Genomic DNA, 24,485 nt, shown 5'->3' on the forward strand with positions numbered 1-24,485 from the left:
ATTACCTAAGTGGTTTAGAGAAATGAAATGCTACATGCGGTCTGAGGGAGGTTTTTACCAAGTTGAGTTCAGTGGCTGAAGAGGAGAATTAGGAAAGGTTTCCTGGAGGAGGTGGTTTTTGGGTTGGGCCTTAAAGTATGAGGAGGAGTATGATACATCTTCTGTCCTTACCTTTCTTTGCATTCCAGGCATAGAAGATAATCTTAGTAAAAGCATTGAAGTGTGAAAATGTGTGAGTTTGGGAGAGTGTTGTCCAGGTTGGCTGTGGAATATAGTGTGTATGTAGTTGTTTAATGGTAGGCAAGGCCAGAGTTGAGGAACTAGGTGGCACAGTGGATAGAATGGCTGACCTCAGGTTAGGAAGACTCATCTTCCTGAATTCAAATCCAGCCTCAGACACTTAATAGCTGTGTGACCCTGGACAAGTCACTTCACCCTGTTTGCCTCAGTTTCCTCATCTGTCAAATGAGCTGGAAAAGGAAATGGCAAACCTCTCTAGTATCTTTGCTAGGAAAACTCCAAATGGGGTCACAAAAGAGTCAGACATGACTGAACCACAACAAGGCCCGATTTAGGTTATATCACTTGTGTCAGGTAAAGTAACTTACTAAGGAGGTGATAGGGAAACTGAAGATAATTTTTTTCTTTGTTTTAATTTTATTAATTTATTTTGATTTATCAACAATCACTTCCATATACTTTTGAGGTTTAAAATTTTTCTCCCCCTTCCTCCCCACCACTCTCCCCAAGACGGCGCACAATCTCATATAGGCTATACATTTACATTCCTATTAAACATATTTTCACGTTAGTGAAGTCATAAGTAAAAATTAAAACCAATAGGAGGAACCATCAGAAAGATGAAACAAAACTCAACAGAAGAGAAAAAAAAATTATAGCGATTTAACTTCCATAGTTCTTTCTTTGGACGTGGATAGCATTTTCCATCACAAGGCCTCTAGAGATGTCTTAGATCCTTGTATTGCTGAGAAGGGTTAAGTTTATCAATATTAGTCATCGCACAACATGGCTGTTATTGTGTGCAATGTTCTCTTGGTTCTGCTCACTTCACTCAGCATCAGACCATACAAGTCTTTCCAGGTTTTTCTGAAGTCAGCTTGTTCGTCATTTCTTATAGCACAATAGTATTCCATTACATTCATATGCCACAACTTGCTCAACCATTCCCAAATTGATGGGCATCCTTCTCAATTTCCAATTCTTTGCCACCACAAAAAGAGCTGCTGTGAATATTTTTGTACATGTGGGTCCTTTTCCCCATTTGTATGATCTCTTTGGGATATAGCCCTAGAAGTGCTATTGCTGGGTCAAAGGGTATGCACATTTTTGTAGACCTTTGAGCATAAGTTCCAAATTGTTCTCCAAAATGGTTGGATCATTTCACAACTCCACCAACAACGCATTAGTGTTCCAATTTTCCCACATCTTGTCCAACCTTTATCATTTTCCTGTTTTGTCATGTTGGCCAATCTGATAGGTGTGATGTGGTACCTCAGAGTTGTTTTGATTTGCATTTCTCTAATCAGTAATGATTTAGAGCATTTTTTCATATGACTATAGATGACTTTAATTTCTTCATCTGAGAACTGTCTGTTCATATCCTTTGACCATTTATCAGTTGGGGAATGGCTTGTGTTCTTATAAATTTGTCTTAATTCTCTATGTATTTTAGAAATGAGGCCTTTATCAGAGAGACTGGTTGTAAAAATTCTTTCCCAATTTTCTATCTTCCTTTTAATCTTAGAGTTGCATTGGCTTTGTTTGTGCAAAAACTTTTCAATTTAATGTAATCAAAATTATCCATTTTGCTTTTCATAATGTTCTCTATCTCCTGTTTGGTCATGAATTCTTCTGTTCTCCATAGATCTGATAGGTAAACTGTTCCTTGTTCTCCCAGTTTACTTATGGTATCAGCCTTTATATCTAAGTCCTGAACCCATTTTGACTTTATTTTGGTATATGGTGTGAGATTTGGGTCTATGCCTAGTTTCTGCCATACTCTTTTCCAGTTTTCCCAGCAGTTTTTTTCAAAGAGTGGGTTCTTATCCTAGAAGCTGGGATAATCAAATAATAGATTACTATAGTCATTGACTACTGTGTCTTGCATATTTAACCTATTCCACTGATCCACCTCCCTATTTCTTAGCCAGTACCAAGCTGTTTCGATGATTCCCAGCAGTTTTTTTCAAAGAGTGGGTTCTTGTCCCAGAAGCTGAGGTCTTTGAGTTTATCAGATAATAAATTGCTGTAGTCATTGATTACTGTGTCTTGCATGTTTAACCTGTTCCACTGATCCACCAACTTATTTCTTAGCTAGTACGAAGGAGTTTTGATGATTGCTGCTTTATAATACAATTTAAGATCTGGAATTGCTAGGCCACCTTCCCCTGCATTTCCTTTCATTAGTTCCTTTGATATTCTGGACCTTTTGTTCTGAAACTGAAATTTTTTAAAAATGTTTTATTTTATTTTTTTCAACTGATAAAATTTTTTTTTCTCCTACCCATTCTTCCCATTTTGGGAGGAACACTTGAAACAAATCCCTATTGAAAATATACAAAACAAATTCTGGCTTTGGCTATATCTTAAAAAATATGTCTCATTTTGTACTGCAAAACTATCATATCTTTGTCAGGAGGGTAGGTGTCATGCTTCTTCTGGAAGCATTGATCTTCTGGAATCGTGGTTGGTCATTGTGTTTATCGGTTCTTAAGTTGTTCAGAGTTCTTTGTCTTTAGAATGTCTCTTCTCTGGATCAAAACTGTGCACTGATGCTTCCTACATGTGAAGGGTGATTTTTTTTCATAATGAACTTAACACTCTTGAGCTTAAAAGTACTTCATTTTGTTGTTCTGCAATTTTGTGAACAAATTCATATCTGACACATCTTTTTCTGTTGATGTTTTTCTAGACATTATTTGGGATGGTGTTTAGATGGAACTCTTACTCCTTTCCCCTCCAGCAGAGTATGGGTGGGTTCAAAATGCCAGACCAATTTACTTTTGGTATTAGATTTCTAGTCTAATTTAGAAATGGATCTCTTTTTGAAAGTTTGTGAGTTGTTTTCTTTTTTTAAATCAGAATGCATTTTCTGCTGAAGTATGCAGTAAATGGTGGTTATATTTTCTAGATTGGTTACAAAAACCTCTTTGATTCATTATATACCTACCTCAATGTTAACCTCAGTTTTAGGACCTAGGGTCATGAAATAAGAACCCTAGGATAAAGTATAGTTAGCTTTCCTTTCCTTTTTCTGGGCATAAGGGTACTCTCTTGCAGAATTTTAAGAGACAAAGTTGGGTTTTTGGTGCCCTCTCAATCTTTTTGGACCTTTCCACCATTTCATCCAGTACACTAATTCCCTCTAGCCTTGAAACACAGGAAGGCTAGCTTTAAGACTGTCAAAATGCTTAGTGGTCTGAGTACATATCTTTTACCCCTTCGATCAGACATCCTACCTTCTCACTGCCCCATATTTCAATAGGAAAGCTGATATGATTGAGTTGTCAGTATATGTGATTAATAGTCCAGTCTTAAACCATCTTAAATATTTGTTTATTTACAGAAGATTCTCATTAACGCAGATTTCTTAAATATTAGGATTTCATAGAATTTCAGATGATTTTAGGCAAGGCACTACTAGATAAACAGGCCATTATTGCCTGGAAGCATGTCCTTGGGATCAGATTCTCCCATGTTCTACATTTCCCCTTTGGGATCCACAACTTCTCAGCTTTCTTTCCCCATTCTCTGTTCCCCACTGCATTGGGTCCCATAGTAGCTGTAACAGGGGCTCTGTAAGTAGTGGTGAAGAGAAGAGCAGGGATACAGGAATTTCGAGGCTGTTTATAAATTAGGGAACACCTGTATGAGTAAGAATGGGTAAAAATTTTGTAAACATTTAATATTAAGTATTTGGGAAATATCTGAAAGTTGTTTATAGTTAACGAAAAAGGAATCTATAGCACTTAAACCAGAGAAGGGTTGACAAGAATAGTTGTAGCCTTAGAGCCAGTTATATTTTTATGATGATCTGCAAAAGTATTTTTAGAAAATGACCTAACTCTGTAGTTTATTAAACTATCTTCTAAGTAAATGGACTTGAGCACATATATGAGTTTATGAATAAGTATGTTAAGGGATCTTAAGTTAAAGAATCTTTAGGAGATTTAGCATGAACCACTAAAGAGAATAGAATAGAAGTATTTTCCTTAACATAATAAAACTATCTACTTTAAGCTGAGCCGACATAGTATGCAATGGAAAACAATTTGAAGCAGTCCCATAAGAAATAGGTACAAATACAGTGCTGATTTTCACCACTTCTATTTTACATGGTATTGGAAATGCTAGCAATTTCAGTAAAAGAAGGAAAAAACATTAGAAGGGTATCATTGGAAATGAAGAGGTCAGCATGCTATTTTTTTATTACATGATAGCTTATTTAGGAAATTCAGTTGCCTCAACCAAATATTTGAGACAGTAAATAAATTCAGCAAGTTTCTAGGATATCAGATTAACTCATAAAATTATAGACATTCTTTTATTAGTCATAAAGATCAAGAAAACATCATAAAAATAAAACTGTACTTAATTTTATCTTTTTTCTCCCTTTAAGATTTTTTGGGTTGTTTTTGCTTTTTTAATGTGTCACTGTCGCTTTCCAGTGACTCCTTCCCTTTTAACAAATAAGCACAGTCGAGAAAAACAAGTCAACACGTGGGCCAAGTCTGAAAGCATTAGCCTCATTGTGTTCATAGTGCTTCACCACCAAATCCTCTGAAGCCGTAATTGTCAGTGCACTGATTCATTCTTTCATTATTGATTTCCTTCACGTTGTTGTGGTTATTATGTAAATTGTTCTCCTGGGCCTGCTCATTTCACTCTGCTTCAGTTCATACAGGTCTTCTTTGAATTCTTCGTATGTCATTTCTTACAGCACAATAAAATTCCAGGATTGATGGGGATGCACTCCTGTTTCTTTGCTACTGTGAAAAATATAGCTACCAATACTTTTGTATTAAATGGGGCCTTTTGTTCCATGTTTGACTTCCTTGTTGCATGTGCCTGATAGTAATATCCCTGAATTAAAGGGAATGTACAGCTTAATTTTTTTTTAATATAATTCCAAATTGTTTTTCAGAACTGTTGAACCAATTCATAGGTCCACAATAATACATTAGCCTACCTATCTTCACACAGCTTCCCCAGTATATGCTATTTTTATCCTTTCTTATCTTTGCCAATCTGATGGTTGTGAAATGAAACCTCAGAGTGGTTTTAACTTGTTGTTTCTCTCTTTAGTAACTTGGAGTAGTCTTTCATACTGTTGTAGATAGCTTGCATTTCCTCTTTTGAAAACTTCATATTCTTTGATGATTTATCTATTGGAGAATGGCCCTTGTTTTTGTTTATTTTTATTTTTTTATTTTGTCAGTGGGAGTTAAGTGACTTGCCCAGGGTCACACAGCTAGTAAGCATTATGTGTCTGAAGCTGGATTTGAACTCAGGTCCTCCTGAATCCAGGGCTGGTGCTCTATCCCCTGCGCCACAAAGCTGCCCGTCCTTGTTTTTTACGTATTTGTATCATATATGTATATATAGATACACACACATATCTTAGATTCTAGACCGTTTACAGAGATAATTGTAAGTTCCCACTCTATTAACTGCCACTCTTCTGATTCTAGCAGCATTGCTTTTGTTTATGCAGAAGGTTTTCAATTTTAATAATCAAAACTAGCCATTTTGTCTTCTTTGATAACCTCTATCCCTTCTGCAGTTAAAAATTTTCCTATCGTAGTTGCACAAGATACCTTCTATTTGATTTTTTTTAATGTGACCTCTTATAATTAAGTCGTGTATCAGTTTAGAATTTATTATGGCATGTGGTGTGAGATGTTGGTTTAAAACTTTTTTTGCCAAACTGCTTTCTACTTTTCCCAAGTGAATATGTTGAATATGGAGTCTTTACCCCAACAGTTGTTGTCTTTGGGTTTTATAGAATGTTAGGCTACTATCTTTAATTGCTTCTGGGTCTCACCTGCCCTGTGGAACACATTGATCAGCTTTAATGTTTAAAAATTGTTGCAAATAATTTTGATGTGCTACAGTTTTGCTACTTTTCTTTTTTCATTATTTACCTTGAGATTTTTGACCTTTTTGACATTCCATATGAATTTTATTATTTCTTCGAGTTAAGGATACCCAGTGTTAAGGATGAAATATAATAAGTATAAATCCTTTTCTTGACGTATCACTTACAAAGTACATGTATTTAAAATTTTTTTTCCAAATTCATGTGTTTTTTAAAATCTACAGAAAATAAAAATGGGGAGAAGAGTCAAAATATACTTTTATATTATTTGGTTGCATGTCTGATAGTTTTTATTCTGTTCTACTAGATCTGTTTTGCACTGTTTTTTGACCTAAGAACCAAGAAGGAAGTTATTATCAAAGCCCTCTGGTGCTGGGAAAAATTAGAGAAGTAGATCAGTGAAACATAATTAGAACTATCTGGCAGAAAAAAAGATACACACAAAAATTAGCATCTCTTATCCCCATTTGTTATTTTCTATAAGTTTTCTTTCTAACACATTACTTGGAAAAAACTGGTTAGTGTCAGGGAATGGATTTAGACTGACACTCATACTTCATGCTACAGTTTGTAGTATTCCTGTTAGATGATAATCTTAAAAATAAAAATTAACTTTAAAATATGGAAGAAATTGGAATAATGTGTTTATATTAGTTACAGAAGGGAGAATAATTTTTCTTTTAAATGAAGAGAAGAAATTATCAGGGGAAAAATAGATGTGCTTGATTACATTAAAATGAAAAAAATTTGCATAACAACATAAACCAAAATAAAAATAAATTGATGATGTATTTGACAGAGGAAGAACGTGGTAGTAAATATACATAAAGAACTGTTAAAAATTTAAAAGATACCTTAGAGTTCCTAGTGGATAAAATAATCAAGGAGTATGAATACACGGTTTACAAAAGGTGAAATACACATGGTTAATCACTTTAAAAATGCTCAACCTTATTAATAATCAAATAAAAATAATCAGAGGTGCAAATCAAATTAACCTTGCATCCTACAAATTGATTAAAATAATTTGAAATAGTGAAACAGTTTTGAAGGGATTGTAGAGAAACAGGTTTACTCATTTCTTTGTGAGTGGAATTGAAAAGTAGTAGAACATTTTGGGAAAACACTCTGGATTTAGAGTCAAATACTCTGGCCTGAGAATCCAGCTTGGATATTTATTAGCATTATGACTCTGGGTACTTAATTGCCCTCAGTTCTAATTTTCTTATCTTTAAAATGGGAATGACATAACCTTCCATCAGAGCATTACTATGAGGAAAGAGGTTTGTAAATCTTAAAATGCTTTTTAAACTTGAGCTGCCATTGTTATTAATAATTTATTATTTATTGTAACATAATAAAGAAGCCCTTCTTCTGATACATACTGGCTCTGTAATGCTGAAGAGATATAAGGTAGCTCTCCAGTTACAGAGGAGCTGTTGATCTCTCTTTGTTGGTGATAGGAGTTTCCTCATGGGGATTTCCTTAAATGAATGAAATCATAGATCTGGACCCCCTAAATGTTATAAAAATAATATGCTATTCATGAATTTTAACATTAGTAATTTATTGTATTGTGTTATTTGTTTAAAATTAGCAAAACTTCAGTACTGAATAATTCATTTAGCCCTTCATGATTTTAAGAATTTCCAGTGGCTACTCTGCCATGGTCCCACCATATCTTTGAGGATGATGTTTAGTTTTGGGCACCTCATTTTAAAAACATTAATAAGCTGGAGAATGTCCAGAAGAGGGCAATCAGGATGGTAAAAGACCTTGAGTTCCATGCGATTTCATTTGAAAGAGAGGAGTATGTTGAGCCTAAAGAACAGAAGACTAAATAGGGTTGCTGGGTGGTGGTGGATGATAACTGTATGGTATTGACTGTCAGCAGGAAAAATGTTTAAATTTATTCTACTTAGCCTCAGGGATCAGAACGTGGAGAAGTGGTTGCAATTTTCAGAGATTTGATATAAAGAATTTGTTGTTGTTCAGTTGTTTTCAGTCATGTCTCATTCTTCGTGACCCCAGTTTGGGATTTTCTTGGCAAACATATTGGAGTGGTTTGCCAATTTCTTCTTCACTTAATTTTACAGATGAGAAAACTGAGGTAGATAGGATTAAGTGATTTGTATCATACAGCTACTAAGTGTCTGAGGCCAGATTTGAACTCAAGGAAGATGAGTCTTCCCCACTCCAAGCCTGGCACTCTATCTACTGAGTCACCTGGCTGCCCTGATAGAAGGAAACTTCCTTCCAGTTAAATCTTTCCAAAAGTGGAATAGGCTGCTTTGTCGGATAATGCTTCAAGCAAAGGCTGGATGATCATTAATCAAGGATGATGTGAAGAGGATTTATAGGGTATGGGCTGGATTCAGATCGCTACTGAAATTGCTTCCAGCTCTGAAATTCTGTGATTTCTGACTGTAAAAAATGCTGTTTTATCTAATATCTGCTTACTTTTTACAGAAGATACTGAGTGATGTTAAGTGGCAATTCAAGTATATTTCCTTGCTCTCATTTGTATTAAATGTATGACTAGTTATTTCAGTAGCTGTCGCTACAGAAAACAGGTGTTATGATTGGGAGCAAATTTAAAGTTATTGGTAGTCAGGCTTTTAGAAACACGCAGTTATTCAGTGGCATACTGACTTTTTCTTTACAGCAGAATTCCAAGGCAATGAGGAACTAACTTAATTTTCATATTGTGTGGGCTAATCAACTTTTGTCTCCACGAAGTTCCTAGGTGACCTCATGCATCAGAATCCTTAGATTCAAATAGAAAAGTGGATGTTCTATTGCAACTGTACCTACAAACAGATAGCAAGGAAAATCTGGAGGCTTTTTAAGAAACATTTTACTGCCTTCTCCTGTCAAACTTAATTTTCAGGTTTAATTTGTTCCTCCAGGTTCTGATATTCAGAAGGGCTGATACCTTTTCTCTCTCTCCTTTCCCTAAAAGAAGCACTTCCTTGGCAGCTTATACATAAGCTATGAATGATATCATGTACTATGTAAGTTAATACAAAGATATTTAGTAAAACTTATCCAGAGCCTTCATGAAAACATATTTCAAAGATTCATTTGAAAGACTTGTTCCAAAGCCTTCCTTTTTAGTTAATTTCCTACAGACATGGTAGTAAAAGATACTCAGAATAATTACTTTGCTAATGCTGACTTTCTGACTTTAGTCAGTATTTAGCTTGAGTATTTGAAAGCTTTTAAGATCTAAATAATTAATTTTTAAAAATAACAATGCGTTTTAAGATTATGAAATCTATGGGGCAGCTGGGTGGCGCAGTGGATAGAGCACCGGCCCTGGAGTCAGGAGGACCTGAGTTCAAATGCGGCCTCAGACACGTAACACTTTCTAGCTGTGTGACCCTGGGCAAGTCACTTAACCCCATTGCCTAACCCAAAAAAAAAGGAAAAAAAGATTATGAAATCTATATCTTTTTATCTGTTTAGGATAGGTTTTTACTTGAATTTAGACCACTATTGTGCTTTTCATGTATAGGAGTCACCCATTAGTATCTTTCACATTTCTTAAAGAATATATTGATTCCTAAGTAGCAAGATTTAAAAACTGTTCTAGTTTTTATTTTCAGTATTTTAAGATTATAATTCAAAAGAGATACTAATTTGATAATTTTTTTTCAGGTACATATTGAGATCCACTGAATATATTCGACTAACTGTAACAAAGTACTATTTCTGGGTTTACTGCTTCATAAGATGGAAGCTTATGAGAGACAGAAGAACTACTCTGGGCAGTTGCCTCATTAACATGAAAGGGGAAGAAGACATTGATTCCAACAAACTATTTTGTAAAGTTAATGAAAGACAGCAGAAGGAGATCCCTTACCTATCAGACACATGTTCCTGGTCAAATAAACCCAGAGCTGATTTCAACAGAAGTTTACATAAGGAGCTGTTCTCTTCTGAGATGAAGAATTATTTGAGTAGGGCTGATCTGTTGCCACACATTGGTAACAAAATGCCTCCTTATTTGAGAAAATCAACAAGAAGAAATTCAACTAAAGCAGCTGCTCAGAAAGAGTCAGTTAATGTGGTTTTTCCTGTCAAAGAACATTTTGCTAAGATTTTCTGTGGTATTAATGAAGCAGTAGTCAGTGACTGGCTGGAAAGAGCTATCTGTTCTATTAATGACCTCAGAGAGTGGTGTCACATAGGGGATAATTTTGTACGGTTTGCAAATTTCTGGCTGTCAGAACTATCATACAAACAAAAAGTAAACTTGCTGCAGTTAGAAATGGGGCTCTTTGAGGATGAACTACAAAGTGCGTTTTTTGAGGAACTAGGCACTGAGTTACAACTCTCTCACCTGCACGCCGTCCTTTCTGCAACACTGTGTGAATACCCTGAAGTGCTTCTGAATGATGAAACAAAATATGTTTTCCTTGACTATCTAAACCTCATGTCTTCGGAGCAAACAATAGAATATAAGAAAATGCTTTCAAGTTTAAAATGTACAACAAACAATCTTCAGATAGCACTGTGGTTGCTAGCTCTACGAGCATTTGCATTAGCAAGCCTGTGGCATGCAGTAGTTAAGGTAAAAACAAAACAATAAGAAACAGTCGTGAGATTAATATAAAATCTGTTCTTTAAAATGAATGTTTCTAATTGAATTTAGATGCAGTCAGCACAGTTATTAAGTTTCTGCTTAGGTTTGTGTAATTAGGCAAATTTAACAGAAGTAGAACTGGAATTGTTTTCTTGAAACTGGTTGTTAAAACAAGGAATCATTTTTATATTAGGAAACTTTTTTTGGAAGTATTTAAAATTGTGCTAATGATGCATTCAGAGTTGGGTAAGCCTTTTAGAATATTAACGTTTTTGTCAGCATTGATTTCTCACTAGAACTATTGGATATAAGGTACTCTTCAATTTTCATTTTAAAGGGCTACTGTCAAAATTCAACTTTCAGCATCTTTTTGCTTGTGACCCATGTAAAATTAAACTCATCTATTACTAGCTCTGCGGGGTTAACATTAAGTTGCTTTTTTTATTTTGTAGAAATGTTTTAACCTGCAGTAAAATTTGATTTCCTTTCTCACTACTCTAAATCTGTTTCCTAACCAACTTAAAAATTTAAATGGAGGCCCTAAGATAAAAATTGCAGCATTGGATTTCTTGTTAGAATGGTCACTTCTCTGATCCTCACAAACCTTATGTTAATTGGAAAGCTAACTTGAAAGTGGGTTTGAGTGGTAATAGCTCAGCCATAGGTTGGTCTATCAAGTATTTCTGTTATAAAGGGTCCAGTTTTCTGGGATTGAAATGTGTTCTGCATGGAAAAATTTAAATTTTCAGAAGGTCTTTTTTAGTTAACAGGCTTGCCTCAGCAATTAAGTGAAAGTCAGTGAGACTCTATCCAGTGATATATTGATATATTGTGATATTGATATATTGTGAAATAAGGGAAAACATAGTAGTCTGGTATGGTTTAAAATGGGAATTTTTTTTTTTGCCAAACCCTTCTTTCATTTCCTTCTAATTTTTTTCCTTCTAATCTTTCCTCTTTTGGTTCATAGCTTTCCATGCCTGTTCTTAAACATTTTATTGGCCTTGTAAATTGTAGAAATGTATTAATCTCATTTGCCAAAAAGCAGTAGAATTTCCTAGGTAGCATTAAATGCTGAAATGAAATTTGACTTGTGGCTGTGTAAGAATAAAGTATGTCCTTTTAAATAAAAGTTCGTAATGGGGGAGGGCAAAAAAAGTCATCTTCACTTTTTATTGCATTAGCTGCTAATTTTTCTTTTGATAATATACTGGGTTACTAGGTCCATGCCCATCCCTGTCAACAGGTTATTGTATTATGTGAAAACTTCTGTATTAAATCCTATATCTGGTAGCACTGAGGACAATTCTGCTGTAGTCATAGTCATACTACATTCAAATACCAACAAAGGCAGTTTGGGAAAGAAGTTGGTTCCCAAACCAAAGACTGACAGTCCATAAAGGTACAGGTGATGTCTGTGAAATTATATGACTCCTCTTTATTTTTTCAAAGTAAAGTTATTTGGTATGAACATTTGATTTTGAGGCTGTAAATGCAGAAGTCCTAAGGTGAGATTCTCATAGCCAAATTGCCTCCATTTTTAATTTATATAAGACCCTCATCAAATTTTATAGTTTTGACAGTATAGATGTTAAAAGAAACTACTTTTGGAGGAATTGTAGTTAAAATTCATGCATTTTAACAGTGACTTTACTGGTTGTCTCAATGGAGACTTTTTGAAGATTAAATAGCAATTCTTAAATTAAAACAATATATAAAAATAAGATTCTTATTAGGGTTTTTTAAATTTATGTTTGGAAATCATAATCACTTTTCTGTCACATCAAAGCAGATGATTGGGGGGATAATTCGTAAGTTACAAACCTGTACACAATAAAAGGCAATTGAGAAAGTGTTAACTTTTAAAAATTAGGTCATTATTGCTTTTATATCTGCTTAGTTTGTAAATAGGGAAGCAAAATATGTTTTAGGCTTTAACCCAAATTTCTTACCACTCTAAATTCAGAAAGGACTTTTACAGTATAATATTTTCACATGCATAATGTGAAATATTCTCTAGAATTTTCTCGGTACATTTCTTCAGATTTACAAACCAAAAAAAAACCCCCAAACAAACAAAAAAATCTTCTCTTTTTCTGACCTCTTGAGCAGAAGAAAATAAAGGCCTTTGTGGAAAAGTGCCTGGACTTATGGTCTGAAATAGCAGTAATTCTGTAGTCTGTAGTTTGTAGAACTGTGAGGGACTCAGAATAGAAGCTGTAGTGCCTAAGCATCCCCCACTCCCCAGTTTGGCAGTGACAGAGAATTCAAAGTGTTCCTGAATTCTGAAGCTTATTTAAAGTTTAAAGAGTTAACTACTCCTAGTGGAATGTTCTTTTCTTTTGTTTCTTTTCAACATTTCATGTTTATCAAGGACTAAGAAAGTCTAATTAGGTTAAAATATATGTTTACTTACATTGCACTTTATCCTACATATCCTATTCATTAAGAACAGTATGTTTGCACTACTGTAATTTCACTGGAAAAAAAGTTATTTTCAGTGGTCATGGCTCCCAAGGAAAAATGCTTGGGAAAATAATCTCAATGGAATAAGCTTTCATAAATTTTTATGAGATGATTTTAAAAATGCAGGTATATACCTTTACTGGCTCTGAGGCTTGTTATATTTGGGGAGGGTACTTTTTAAACAAAAATATTTGAATTAGTTGGTATGGAACTTTATAACTTTGATAAAAGTCAGACATGGGAATTATTGACAGTACATTCATTACCTACTAAGACTGAAAAATTCCTGATCATTGGAATTTCTTCTACTAGATAGAGCACAAGCACAAGATAGTTTTATAGCTTTTTCAGATTGACTGTACTTCTGTATAGAATATATGGTAAATTTTATTTTTAAATTGTTTGGTTGCCTAATAACTTAGGGATATTTTTCTAGAGCAGCTGTAGATCATTACAGTATTAACAAAGTAAAACACTCTGGTTAACTGTTTAATGCTTTTTGAAATTTAGTTTTATAAGGCAGTGGTCAGTAGCCAGCTTCCTCCTGGATTACCTAACAAGAGCTCTGTTTCTGCTACTAGAAAACAAAAAAGTGAACTGTTTAAAGAAAGGTAAGAAAACTGTCCTTGTTCTGACTTTTAAGAGTATGCCCTTTATCGTGTGGGAGTTTACAAAAATGATGCACTGTTCCTTTTAAAAATAAATTTAAAAATATAATTATACAATACCCATGTGTTTTCAGGATCTTACTGGAATTTTATAGTGTCTTCCTTATTTCATTTAAAATCTCAGGTTACTTTGACAGTTTTATTCATTGTAAAACCTTCAGAGAATTTGTTCCTACTAGACCATAGTACTTAACATTTGCTACACTTTTAGTTGTCCTTCAGAATGCTTGCTTTTGCTAACTTTGGCAAATATTAAGAACTAAAAAGTGTCAGTCATCTTCTGGGGATGGTTCAACAAAAGGATATATATATATAGAGAGAGAGTAAATTTTGTATTCTGAGTGACTGATAAGTACCTATCACATATCCACTGGTTTCAGATCATTATTTATGTAAAAATTAAAAAAGGCAGCAGAAGTTACAGCTGGAATGAAATATGTTCAACTTTTATGGAATTCGTTTAGAAGTGTGTTAATTAAACTGTTGTCTTTCTGGGGTCTAGACTAGCAACAGAGCTTATAATGGAATCTCTCTTTATATTTTTTTTGCCACTTTTCCAAAATTATGGTCTAGTGACTGAATACTTTAGAATCTGATGCTTTTTCAGTGTACAGTGTTGCAACCACGCTTGGAAGTTTTTTGAAATCCACTCTTTTTTCCAGTATCATTATAGTGAAGAATTTTTTTTTTAATCAGAAAAGGTTCAATCTCATTTTACGGCTCAAAGAATTCTGGAAGGATAATCTCCATCAGGCACAGAGCTCATTTTGTCACAGTTTGCTTCAAGTCATAGGTATTGTACCAAACCTTTTTTTAAAAAATAAATTGTCTCAGAAAGGGTAGAGCTCAGTTTTATTTTTCATGGGTTGACTGAAAAAGCAGTTTTTTCTGTCACCTATGACCTTGGTCAAGTGAAGATAATACGAATTCTATTCTTTTTGATGTGTGAGTCCTTTAGGAGTCAAGGGAGAGGAAAGCATAGGGATCAGAATGCCTAGTGTAGTACTGGGTGAATATCCTTCATATGGAAGGACTCTCCATCAAATTTATGAGGAATGCGTATTTTAAAAAACCTTCTAAAGTAGACCTTTTCTTCGTTGGTAAAAGAGGAAACATCCTTGGCTTTTTCATGTTTTTATATCTTTTTAATACAGCTTTTAGCATGAAAATGAGATTTCTTTTGTTAAATATTCTTGCTTAATGTCAAGGTTTTTTTTGTTGTTTTTTCTAGTGATGTGGGGAAAGAGGGGTTTATTAGGCATATAATCTGATTTTCTTCCCATGCCATTTGTTTTAGGTAACTATCTCTGTTAGGTCAAAGCCAAACTTATATTATATTTAATCACATCAGAATATGAAGTTTTATCATTAGTTGTTAACCAATGTAAATTCTGAAGTGTTTTTTTTGTTATTACTCCCACCAAATTCAAGTTGGTTATTTAGCTCAAACAACTGGAACAAGCCATAGTTGGTGAACTTGTATAGACTTTATGTGTTCATTTAGAGCACTCATAAGCAGCCACATTGAATTAAGGTTGTTTTTTGTCTACACAAAAAGATGTTTACAACTTTATAGAGATTTTTAGCAGTTTGTTATCTAACACATTTTTAATGAAATGTCCGTTTATTTCTGTAGTAACTTTAAAATGTATTGTTCATATGTAAAGTAGTCTTTTTTGTAATAATGCATTTCACAATACTGAATGCTGTAAAGGACTTATGATAATGCTCACCTGTGCCACAAGAGGGAGCCAGGCATTCAGTTTTCAGATTATCTGCCTAAGTGATGGCCTTGTTTTTTTCTGATATTCTTAGATCCAAATTCACAACCACCACAAAAACTCTTCATTTACTTTATATGGATTGTTACTTTGTTGAGTGTAATGTATAAAACCTTACAATAGGACAGTAACATTGTAACTGTTAAATCAAAACCAGTGGATAGTTCTGTTGAGGTGTTTTCTAAAAAGGAAAAATAAAGTGTGTTGGAAAAATGTTATGTATGTTTTTTGTATGGAGAATCATTAAAATATAAAACAATTTAAATGTAAATGTAAATGCATTAGTATATAGATATTTTCTGAAATGTATTTTTTAAAGTTTTTTTCGCTCTTACTCATATATATGTATATGTACATATACATATATGTGTGTGTGTATATATATATATATATATAATATATATATATATATATATATATATAATATATATATATATATATATATATATATATGTATATAGTTGGTTTGCCTCTTTAAAATGGTTTTTCTACACACATCTTTTCCCTACCAAAAATGGTGCTATCCCACACTAATTCCTTCATTGTTCACTGGATTTCTAGGAATCCTTTTTTTCCCCATTAGACCTATGTCCTTTTATGAGGACTTCTTGGAAACACAGGAAGGGTAAGTTGGCTCACAATATGTGCTATATAACTTTTACAAAATCCTTATCTTTTGAGTGGTACAATGATTGAAATGTGGCTTTATTTAAATATTGTTTTGTTAAGATTTTTATTGTTTATCATCTTCTACACATTATGGTTCTTCATGGCTTTTTGTTTTTAAATAGTTTTAGAATTTTTACAGTGTTGTAAATTTGGAAAATAAAGTATTTAGATTGAAATTGATTCACTTCTTAGTAACTTATGAGTACTGCTTAGAACTTAAAAACAATTCATGTTGAATCAACTAGTTTCTTCCTCTAATTTTCATTCTCTGCTACTGTGGAAATTGGGATGAGACTCATTCATCATTTGATTAAACAAAGCATGGTTGACTGAAGATCTTCTTAATCTACAAATATATCTTATTTTGAAAGTTCTTCCTATAATTGTTTGACCTACAAAGAAAAAGTAAACCTTTAGGTATAAATCTTTAAAATATTTTTTTCTCAGTTACATTAAGAGGTTCTTTTTACAAACATTTCTCACTTCAAAGTAATGGAGATGAGATCTTAAAATTCTTTTAAAAGTGTGTAGTGCATAATGTACATTTACTGCTCTTTTTTTTCTTTTTCGTCTACTACTCTTTAAAAAAGAAAAACAAAATTTGTCCTTTTTTTAAAAAGGAAAACTCAATTGAGCAATGTGGACTGTAATTTTTTTTTTTAGCAAGTTTCTTTCTTTTGCTAGATTTCTCCCTTGGTAGATAAGTCAAAATATTTCTTTCCTGGGTGAGGAACAGTAAGTATAAATAAGGAAATTGTCTTTCCTTGAATGCTGAATGAAAATCATCACTTCTACTTTATGCTTGACTCGAATCTCCCTTGACCTGAAAGCCTTGTCTTTTCAGCAGTTTTCAGAGCTTTTTTCTTTTCTTTTTTTTCCTCTTATCTGAGGATAGGATTTTTAGGTATATTTAGTTTGAATAGGGTTTGTGATTTGCAAATTGTGAAAACATAGCTGTGCTAAAAAGACATGTGAGAATTTTTTTTTCCAGAAAATTAGTAGTTTGGAGTATATAACCTAAAATTGAGCTTTTCTTTATATAAAATTCCCTGGCCTTTTCTTTTACATTTTACTTCCCATTGTGAAACAAAGCTTTCATTCTCTTTCTCTCTTTTTTTTTTTTACCAAAACTGTGATTTCATTGGCATAGGGAACTCCCCATGAGGAGAATCCCCTTTTCAATGCAGATCAACACCTACTAAGTCTGAGCATTTTCTGGGACGCCATAGAGGTTAAGTGATTTGCCCGAGGTCGCATAGACAATGTGTATCCGAGGTTCCAGGTCTTCTTGGATCCTGAGGCCAGCTCTCTTTCTACTATTCCATATGCCTTCTCTACTATTCTTTTTAAAACAGAAAATAATTCCCTATGTACATGACTTTTGCATGTTTTACTTTTTAATGTTTTAAATTTTTTAATATTTGCTTTATATAAAGTTTATGTTTTTGTCTCTTTTTCATACTTTTCCTGGAAGTTCATTTCACAGTATTCTTTTAATCAACGAATTCCTATCACTAACATGAAGAGCTTCCTGGACTTATTGTACTTATTTCATTTCCCTTTCTCTTCAAAATTAATTTTACAAATCTTTTAATATTCTGAAATCTTATTTTATATTAACCCACTCCTCATTTTTGTTTTCTTAAATGAGCAGTTATTTTACATTTCAAAGGCTATCAATTTCTCTTTAGTCTTTTAAAGAAAATAAATATTCAAGTATGAAGTTGAGTATTAGGGTGAATGATGACACATCCGTGTATCAGAACATGGCAGTTAATCACATCTAGGATGAGTCATAAGAATATCATGTACCCTACAATGCAGAGAAGCTTGCAAGATCAGGAAGTTCTGTGGATGATTAAAGTATCAGAAATTTCCTACTATTTTAAAGTTTAACTTCAGTGCATATGTCCTCCTAAAGCGTTCTTGTGGATGTCATGAGTTTTTGTCCTGTGATTTGCTTTCCCCTTTTCTTCTTTATCTTAGTGAAATTCCTTCTCACAAAATTAGGATTTGGTATTTATACTTTACCAACAAATTCATACAACTTGCACCAATAAGCAGATGTCAGTGTTTCTCAACCAAGTCTGAAATCCTCAGGAGTTAGTTCAGAGAATATGCATTCTCAGAAACTTGAGACTGTTTTATTACATTTTCTTAAAACTTTAGAATGACTTAGAGATGGAATATGAGTTTGAAAGTTATGGGATTTTTAAGTTTACTGTTATGGTACACAATTTTAGAATACCATCCAATTTTCAAATTTTTTTTCAAAATTGTTCCTTTTTTTTGTTTTTATGAACTTGACCGACATTGACAAACATGAGCATTTCCATATACAAATAAGGGCAGAAAAAGATGATTGTAGATGAAACTGTGAATGTTTATTATATACTTCTTAGTTTTTTAAAAACATATAATAAATTCATTAGTTCCAAAGCTGTCCTACTTGTTTGTGTTTCTTTGAACTTCCTTCTGTTCCCTTTTTTGCATATAAAGTTTTTTTCATTGACACTGTTTTTTTTGGGGGGGAGGGACATCACTATCACAAGCTTCCTGCTTTCCCTTGTGAAAAATGAGTGTAGTCAAACAAAACAAATCCACGTACCACCCTCATCACTCTTCTGGAATCATGGCTGGTCATTGTGTTGGTCAGTTACTAAACCTTTTACAGTTGTTTTCCATTACAATGTAGTAATCATTGTATAAATTCTTCTCATGTGTCTATTATATCTCCAACTACATTAGATAAATTAGCTATATAGAAATAATTCTTATTTCACTCTTCATCATTTCATACGAGTCTTCACAGTTTTCTCTGGAACTCTCTCTTTCATCATTTCTTATGGTGCAATAGATTGTATTCTATTACATTCATACGCAATAATTTGTTCAGCTATTCTTCGGTTGACTGGTACTCCCTTATTTTCCAGTTCTTTGCTATAACAAAAAGTTCTGCTATAAATATTTTTGTAGATATAGATCCTTCTTCCTTTGTTCTCTTTGAAGTATGTGCCTAACTTTCACTTTGTCAAAGAATATGCAGCTATACTTAGTATTAATATCACATTCAATTCAACCTTGTTAGGCCCTAAGATATTTTGTGTTAAGCATGCAAAAAATGATATAGTAGTTCCTGTCCCTGTAATTTAGTTGGAGAGACAATACTTAGATATTTGAATATATTGGAAAGCAGTGCGAGGTAGACTGTATAACAGAGTGCTATTATATGTGCAGTAAACACAGTTGCTACTGTGGTAGGAAATCACAATTCACAATAGAAAGGAGAAACTTAAAATGAGCCTTGAAGTGTAGAGTATCCCAAAAGTCTTAGTGTAGTTTTATGCTTAAATAGTGTAAGATACAGGGATACCCTGTATATTTGCAATAATAGATTGCAAAATAATATTTTCAATAAAAGTACTTCATAGGTTTGAAATGCTTCTTCCTACTCTTCTCCCCATCTATCCAAATCTTACCTAGACCATGTCCCATTCTCCATGAATCTCACCAGGCCTGCTGGAAATGATTTGGACTTTGAACTTTGATGGCCCTTGCTGTCTCTCCTTACCAGTTATTTGCATTGATTACTACCTGATACTTTTTATTTTGTCTTCTCATATGCCTGTCTTATCTCCAACTGGAAAAGAAGCTCCTGAAGGTAGCATCTTGGTTATGTTTCTCTTTATTCCTGAAGCAGGGCCTCGTACATAGTGAGCACTCAAATATCTGAGATACTTAAACCGAAGGGGATAATTTCTTTCCTTGTCTTCATGCCATATCTCCTGTTGTAGTCTTCCCTGAGCCCAGATGTAGCATAATCTATTTTAGAGAGAAAAATTACCAAAAACATGAAATTAGTTTAAAGACTTTTTTTTTGCTTTTCTGTATGCCTGCCATTAAAAGCTAAATTAGAGCTTAGTGATTTTAAATGCTAAATTAGAGATTTCAATTTGGTTTGACATCAAATAGCACTTTACTGCTAAATTGGATATCAAATAGTTGCTGGATAGAAAAACTTTGTAGAGAATGAAAAATAGTAGAAGTAGTAAAAGGACTTGAAAAATCCCTGAAAAAGAATTTGAACTTGTTAAGTCCACAAAGTATTTATGTCCTTGGGCTTTTAAATTGTACTTTACCAAGATTTAGTGTCTGGAGATAAATTCAATTAACAAATTTTTCAAATCATATTTCATTTAAACTGTTGGCATTCTGTTGTGAAATTATCAATCAGACTGTCACTTCTAAGGCTGACATGTTGCCGGCATTATTGTGTAGTCCAGAAGAAGCAGCTAGCTAAGGATAAATTATTTTAAGTTTTTATTTATATTTGACCAATTTTTAATTTTTAATTTCAATTTGACAAACTCAATGGGAAACCAAAACGTTACAAATTGAGTAGGTTATTTGTGAGGGGGGAAAAAAAGCAGCTATGTTTCTAAAAGCAAGAGAGCAAAAAGATAAGAAAAAAACGCTTTAAAATATACTGTTCCATTAATGGAATGAGAATAACTGTTTACTAAAAGGCAAGTGGTTAAGTAACTGACCTTGGCTCATTGACAATATCACAATTAAAAAAGCACATGAAACTGTCTCAGTTGAGCAAAATTTATGTTTCAAAAAGTTTTATTTGTTATTTGGGCAAACATTTATCCTTTCATTTAGCTTCTGTCCCGTCAGTTTTCCCCTATCATAAATATAAGTTCGTAGAAATGCTTATTTCCTGAATTAGAACTTTTTTTTGGTAAACGCACCTGGGTGGTAGTGACCATTGGCTAATCCTGGTGGTGGTGACCTCTAGCTAAACTCAAATGTTAGGCTTAGTTCAGATTTTAGTCATACCATTTATAAGTGGACAGAAACATGGTGATCTATTTGTGGTGATGAAGATCTTTGATATGAATTTTTTAAAAATCCTGATTAGTTCGTAGAAATACTTGCTTTAATACTTGTAAGCCCTAAAAATTAATGTGACCTTTGAAAAAGTGATATATAGATATTTGTGATTTTTTTCATTTTGATTTCTTCTTGATATAAGTTGTCTTATCAAGTAGAAACCTGGTTTTCAGTATAATTAAATTTAATAAAGCTATATTAAGTCCCTAATATACGCAAGACAAAGGCAAAACGAAAAAGGCCCTGTTCTCAAGGAGTTTATACTGGTGCATGCAACTTATGAACCAATAGGTTAAAAATAAGATAATTTGAGAAGAGAAAAAACACTGATAGTTATTAGGGAGATCAGGAAAGGCTTCTTGTGGGAGATGATGGTACCTGAGCTAAACCTTAAAAGAAGCTTAACACACTAAAAACCAGACATGAGAGACAGCTTCTACCCAGGTTTGGAGGGGAAAGATGAAATGCTGAGTTTGGGGAACAGCAAGTAGGTCAGTTTTATTTAAATACAGAGTTTGTGAAGAAAGTAATATGAAGCACTCTGTTTAGAGCTTTTTTTTTTTTACTGGTATTTGAAGGGTTTGGGGGAGAGCTCAAGCAAGTCACTGCTTTCACTCTGCCATCTTGGCTCCGCCCCCTGAAGTATTCTGGAAATGTAGGCCAGAGCCAAATATTTGGGACTTTAAATTGTTGGCTTAAATCAACTCGTCACCAATTATGTTTTGACTTTGTATTAGGAAATCACCATAGCATGTAAATAAAATTTAAAATTAACAAATATTGAAGTACTTCTTATGTGCAAGGCATTCTGTTAGTCATTAGGGATACAGTGCAAAACACTTATGTAATCCCTGCCATGGAACCATAGATTTGGAGCTGGAAGGCACCTTAGAGGCCCTATGCTCCATCTCTTCACTTTACAGAGGAGGAAACAATCCAGTTCAGTGACTTGCCAGCATTACGTAGTAGGTGTCACAGTGAGATTTGGGGAAGACCTAAGTCTAGTGCACTCATGTAATTTACATTTTACCATGAGAATAGCAGTATGTGCACAGTTAAATTGAGGAGGGAGGGAGGGAATACTAACAACTAGGGGCATCCAGGAAAGGATTCATAAAGGAAGTATCTACCCAAACTGAGCCTTGAAGGAAGCTAAGGATTTAAGAGGTAGGATTGAGGAGGGAATATCTTCTCGGCCTCAGGAATATCTTGTATGAATGTATACACACAGGGAGTGAAAAATGTTGAGTTCTGAGCCTTGCTAATACAGTTTGTACTAGTATTTGAAGGGATGTATTGTGAAATAGGCTACAACCAGATTGTGGAGGGCCTTAAATGTCAAGCTGAGGTAGGTGTCATTCTAGAGACCGTGAGACCACTGAAGGTTTTTAAACAGAAGAGTGACATGGCCAAGCAGGCCCGCACTCAGTATGTTATTTTGGCGGCTTTATAGAGAGGTTATGTTGGAGGGGCAAAGACTGGAAGCAGGGACCTCTGAGGACAATATTATGGCAGTTCAGATGAGGGGCAATAAGGGTATGAACTAGAGCAGTGGTCATGTGGAGAATAAAGAGAAGGAGAAAGGATGCAACAGTTGTTATGGAGATTGAATCAACAGGACTTGGCAACTGATTGAATAGGGAATCAAGAATCCAGGCTGAATGAGAAGATGGTAATACTACCTCAATAGAAATAAGAAAGTTTGGGGTAGAGGGAAAGATTATTTTCATTTTTGGAAATGTTAACTTTGAAATGCTGACAGAACATCAAGGCAGAGGTATAATAATAGGCAACTGGCAATAAATAAGAGTAGTTTTGGAGAAAATGCTGGTAACATGATGGATTTGGGAATCAACAAAGATGATAAGTGAATGTAGAGAAGCTGATGAGATTACCAAGGAAGACAAAATAAGTCTTCTAGGATAGAGCCTCAAGGGACACCCAGACTGGGAAAGGAGAAGAGGGTAAAAAATTGGATGATAATCCAGCAAAAGTGATTTAAGAAGAAATGGTCACCGATAAGATGAAAATGAGAGAGCAGACTCAAGGAAACCTAGGAGGGTATCCAGGAGAAAGGTATAGTAGTCAGTGTCAGAATTTGCAAAGAGGTTGAGGAGAATGAAGACTAAAAAAGAAAAATTAGTAGTTAAGTCTTTGGTAAACTTGGAGAGAGCAGTTCCAGTAAAGTTGTGGGGTCAAAAGCCAGATTGTGAAGGGCTTGAGAAATGAATGGGTGGTGAGTATAGACAACTCTTTCTGGGAATTTGGTAGTAAAAGGGAGGAGAGAATATGAAAGTTTGAGAGGTTGATAATATCAAGGGAATGATTTGGTGTTTTGGGTTTTTTCCCCTTAAACATGGAGGAGACTTGAGCATCTTTATAAGTGGAAAGATGGAGGAGCCAAGAGCTAGGGAGAGATTGAAGATGGGAAAAATGGAAGCTTATGAGTTCTGGGAATAGACAATAGAGAATGCTATCAAAGGTAAAAAAAAAAATTAGACCAGGAAGAGGGCTTGCCTCTTCCTTAGATAATAGAGCTGTTCAGTCCTCTCAGTTGTATCCAACTCTTTATGACCCCATTTGGGGTTTTCTTGGCAAAGATACTGGAGTAGTCTGCCGTTTCCTTGTCTGGCTCATCTTATAGCTGAGGAACTGGGGCAAACTGGTTTAAGTGACTTGCCCAGGGTCACACAACTAGTAAGTGTCTGAGGCCAGATTTGAACTCAGGAAGATGAGACCTCCTGATTTCAAGCCTTACACTCTATCCACTTCAGACTAGCACCTCTGATATGAGGGCTTCCTGAGCCCTTTTTAGTGCTGCTCATCCACCTTTGGTGTCCACTTGTCACTCAACTCTCACCCTGTGGCTCCAAGAAGCTGTAGCATGTGCAGCAGCCACGCCCCAGTAAAACTGTCTTGGCAAATGGGCTAAACCAGGTTGAGGGTAAACAACAGTCCTCAAACCTGGTGGTGAGTAGGGGGAATTCTACCCCAACCATGTGAAGACTTCCCAGAATAACAATTTGTTCCGATTGCCATGAAGGCAGCCGAAGCAGGCACTGTGGAGAGCACTCAGAGCTTGGTCAGACATTGTGGACACCAGACATCCACTGCCTCCTGGCCATCACCAGTCGTCTTGCCACTAGACTTCGATAACTCTGGAAGAGAGTGATGTCATTAGTCCTCTTCAAAAACAAACGACAAGGGTAGTAGGCACAATGGCAAGATTGTACAGTACTGATTCCTCTCTTTAGTAGTTAAGTAGAAGCTGAGAAGATAAATGGTGGGGCTGTCATAGA

The 24,485-nt window shown here is 34.4% G+C and overlaps 1 protein-coding gene across 7 annotated transcripts in view; it reads left to right on the forward strand.

The window, feature by feature from the left end:
• Positions 1–24,485, forward strand: part of LOC110193507 (small integral membrane protein 10-like protein 3) — a 42,320-nt gene that overhangs the window by 13,235 nt on the left and 4,600 nt on the right. For 3 of the 7 annotated variants that reach the window (XM_020965370.2, XM_078152897.1, XM_078152898.1), the window contains exons 1-3: positions 8,915–9,132; positions 9,779–10,694; positions 13,683–13,783. In XM_020965370.2, the coding sequence (XP_020821029.1) occupies positions 9,116–9,132; positions 9,779–10,694; positions 13,683–13,783 (1,034 nt within the window). In that variant the 5' untranslated portion in view covers positions 8,915–9,115. Of the gene's footprint in view, positions 1–8,913; positions 9,133–9,778; positions 10,695–13,682; positions 13,784–14,536; positions 15,893–24,485 lie in introns of those variants that run through there. The other 4 variants (XM_078152896.1, XM_020965371.2, XM_020965372.2 and 1 more) reach the window with 4 other exon arrangements.

This window comes from Phascolarctos cinereus, unplaced genomic scaffold (assembly GCF_003287225.1).
Source record: "Phascolarctos cinereus isolate Bilbo 61053 unplaced genomic scaffold, phaCin_HiC Scaffold_4;HRSCAF=312, whole genome shotgun sequence".
NCBI classification, from domain to species: domain Eukaryota; kingdom Metazoa; phylum Chordata; class Mammalia; order Diprotodontia; family Phascolarctidae; genus Phascolarctos; species Phascolarctos cinereus.